Source organism: Bremia lactucae, linkage group LG19 (assembly GCF_004359215.1).
Source record: "Bremia lactucae strain SF5 linkage group LG19, whole genome shotgun sequence".
NCBI lineage: Eukaryota > Oomycota > Peronosporomycetes > Peronosporales > Peronosporaceae > Bremia > Bremia lactucae.
In genome coordinates this window covers 482312-485539 of record NC_090628.1, presented here as the reverse complement: position 1 = coordinate 485539, position 3228 = coordinate 482312, and the positions used below count along the sequence as shown (strand labels likewise).

The 3228-nt window shown below is 41.9% G+C and overlaps 1 protein-coding gene across 1 annotated transcript; it reads left to right on the top strand.

Moving 5' to 3' along the window:
- Positions 1-1451: 1451 nt before the first annotated feature.
- CCR75_001450 (uncharacterized protein) lies at positions 1452-2300 on the top strand (the record flags this gene model as incomplete). The annotated part of the gene is made up of 1 exon (XM_067959553.1): positions 1452-2300. The coding sequence occupies one exon, from the start codon at positions 1452-1454 to the stop codon at positions 2298-2300; it is 849 nt and encodes a 282-aa protein (XP_067823725.1).
- Positions 2301-3228: the final 928 nt, after the last annotated feature.

Here is a 3228-nt window from a genome sequence, read left to right as displayed (position 1 = left end):
TTGAGGAGGCGAGACTATTTGATCACCGTTAGTCTGATCAACCTCCATAGGTTCAATTTCATCGTGATTCGAAGAAATTGGTGATTGAACCCTGATATCATCGTCTCCTTCGCCATTTATTTTTGCGTGCTGACGAGTTGATACTGGTGCGTCATCAACAACTTGTACATACTTCGTCCGTGGCTGTTCTTGAAATGTCACTGACCTTGTGACTTCAAGTTTTTCTGAATTATAATTCCAGACACGATAACCCTTCACTTCGTGTGAATAACCAAGAAACATGCACCGAAATGCCTTCTTGTCCAATTAAGCACGTTTTGCTTTGTCAATGTGTGCGTAACCTTGAGCACCAAAAACGCGCATGTGTGACATGTCTGGCTTCAAGCCAAAACACATCTCAATTGGAGTCTTCGTCGGGGATGAAGCGCACGTGACCCGGTTGGTCACATATACAGCTGTATTTATAGCTTCAGCCCACCACTTCTTTTCCACTTGCATGTGATTTAGCATCGACCTTGCACGTTCCGTCAGTGTCCTATTCATTCGTTCAGCCATTCCATTTTGCTGGGGCGTCGCCTGATGCTCCACCTTCAACAATACCGCTCTATGCTACGGATCATTTTTTAATAATTTTAGCTGCTCTAACCTACAGTGCAATATTTTGTTTGATAAAAGTGACAACGCAGAATATTTCAATAAATTCCGTAAGACCTCAATTTCTTAAGATCAATTTCTTAAGAGTGGGTGGTGCTAAAATGCAGTGGTCAGTTTCGCTCAGGTGTACAGAATATATCTTGACCGTTGCTACGTATTTGTTCCTACCAAGAAAATTGTTCGAGTGTACTTGATTAATTTTTATGAACAAGTAAAGACTTGGTTACTGAAGCCCCTTGCACAAGGATTGCCTGCGAACGCATACCCTTTTTGTAGCCTTGCATTGCTCATACGATCATCAAGTACATGAAAAAGATGGAAAAAGTGATTGCAAAATGTTGTTTTTGAGACTTGATTTGCTCAATTTCGAGTAGATTGCAAAGATTCTTAGAAAAACGCCTCGTACACACTTTGTGGTGCTTTTGCTTTTCGCTGATGCAGATCAGAGCAAGTGCATATCTTTCGGAGAAGGATTTTTCCCGGCTAGTCTGCCACACATAATACTACTCACAGACATGTCGCAATGATAACTTTAAGGCTGGCTTCCCGCAGATGCAGAAGAACATTGAAGTAGCAGTAATTGCTCGCTTCAAAGAGCGGTACCCTAACATTGCAAAACGGCAAATCCGCGACAATTCGATATGGTTAGTAAGTGATAAAAACGGCGATTGATTTGCCACAACCCATCTATCAGCGCAGTACCAGGTCCTACAAATTTCTGCTGTTTGGAAGCCTTTCCTCCTCACATCTGAATTTTCCGTCAGTCTCTCGGATCTCGCTTAACTCGTAACGCTAAAATGTTGGCGGTAATCCTCGGTGCGCTTCTTTTCGTGATATGCAAAGCTAGTGGCCAGCATCCTACGTCATCTCGGTATCGCTACATTCCTAAATATTTTAGTCAACGGGATCCTAGCCAGTCTCCCCCAGCGTCTTACCCTCCTCACATGGGGCTGCAGGATGGATACACGTGGCATGATGTGCATGCTGAAGTTGCCGCGGGACGACTTGAAGGCAGAAATGTGAAGCTTCTGGTATTTCTGCGTCATGGTGAAGGTATCCACAACGTCGCTACTAACAAGTATGGCATGTTCGCGTGGGACGGCTACTACTCTAAGCTGCCAGAGTATTTGGATTCGCCCTTGACAAAAACCGGGGTCATACAAGCAGGAAAAGCGTCGAAAATGCTCGACGGTGAGATTTCTATGGGCTTACATCTCGACAATGTGCTGGTGTCTCCGCTAGAGCGTACACTTCATACTTACTCCGTTGCGTACCAAAATCAACAAAACATCAAAAGCACAGTGGTAGAGTTAGCACGGGAGATACTGGGTGTGAGCACTTGCGACCAGCGTCGCAGCATCTCTGAAAAGCGACTCGAGTACCCTCACTTGGACTTCAGCAAAATTAAATCTGATGCGGACCCATGGTGGACCTCTGATCATCGTGAGACTGACGCTGAGATAAAAATTCGTGCAACAAAGTTCTTAAATTTTATCTTTTCGAACACGTCATCACAGAGTGTTGGTGTTGTCTCCCACAGCATATTTGCCGCTGCGCTTCTAGGTGTAGTTAATCATCCCGTGTACAAAATTGCAACAGCTGAGTTCCTACCTCTGCTTATTGAGGCCTTCCCACCAGCAAACTAAATGCTAGTTTTGCAATTGGCCGAATTCGTGCGATTTGTTGAACTCGTTATAAATGATTTCCTTTTTACAAGCTTCGTCCGGATTTGGATGACTGTGGGAAACGTGATGGCGCAGGTTGATGATTGATAACATAAAAGCTAGAAACGTTTGGGCTCTTTTTAATCAGTGAAAAAACATCGGAGCTTAAAATTATATTAGAATAATACGATAGTTAATAATATCGAACTATAAAATTTAAGAAACGTATTGTCCAGGTCGAAGATCAATCTATTGTTATATATGTGTAACGGGGCACTACGACTTGTACTGTTCCAGTACAAGTCCACTTCACACTGCTTCAGTTGTGAGTGGTGCCTTTCGTTAGGTGACGTACACTGTACGTGCAGAGGAAGACTTCCCTTAAGACAAGTTAACTTAAGAGGGTAAAATGAAAATTGTATTAATATTGTAACGGGGCGTATCGTCACATGAAAACAACACTTAAAGGTAGTTAATTAATATAATATCTAAAAGGTAGATAATATTTGAAGAATATTACTTTGCATGGTAATATTCGGAAAGCTTATCCATTGGTATATATTCACATTCCTTCGGATGAAAGTTTTATGCTTAAGGGAAAGAAAAGAAAAATCATAACCCCAAAAATAACAAAGACCTGAAAGATACCATTATATCTACATTCTCCGCTGTTCAGTCAGCGCTGGACGCGGGCAAAGAGAAAGACAGATAAGACTTAATTATATGAATTGTATCAGATTATAATCAAGTTAGTATTAAATAGATAGAAACAGAAGAACTGAATTATATCAAATTCAGTTTACTTTTAACACTCTTTAAAGCAAGCTTCTTTAAAGCGAATCTTCCTCTGCACGTACTAGTGTACGTGAAGTGACGTGAGGCACCACTCGCACTGAAACAGTGCGAAGTG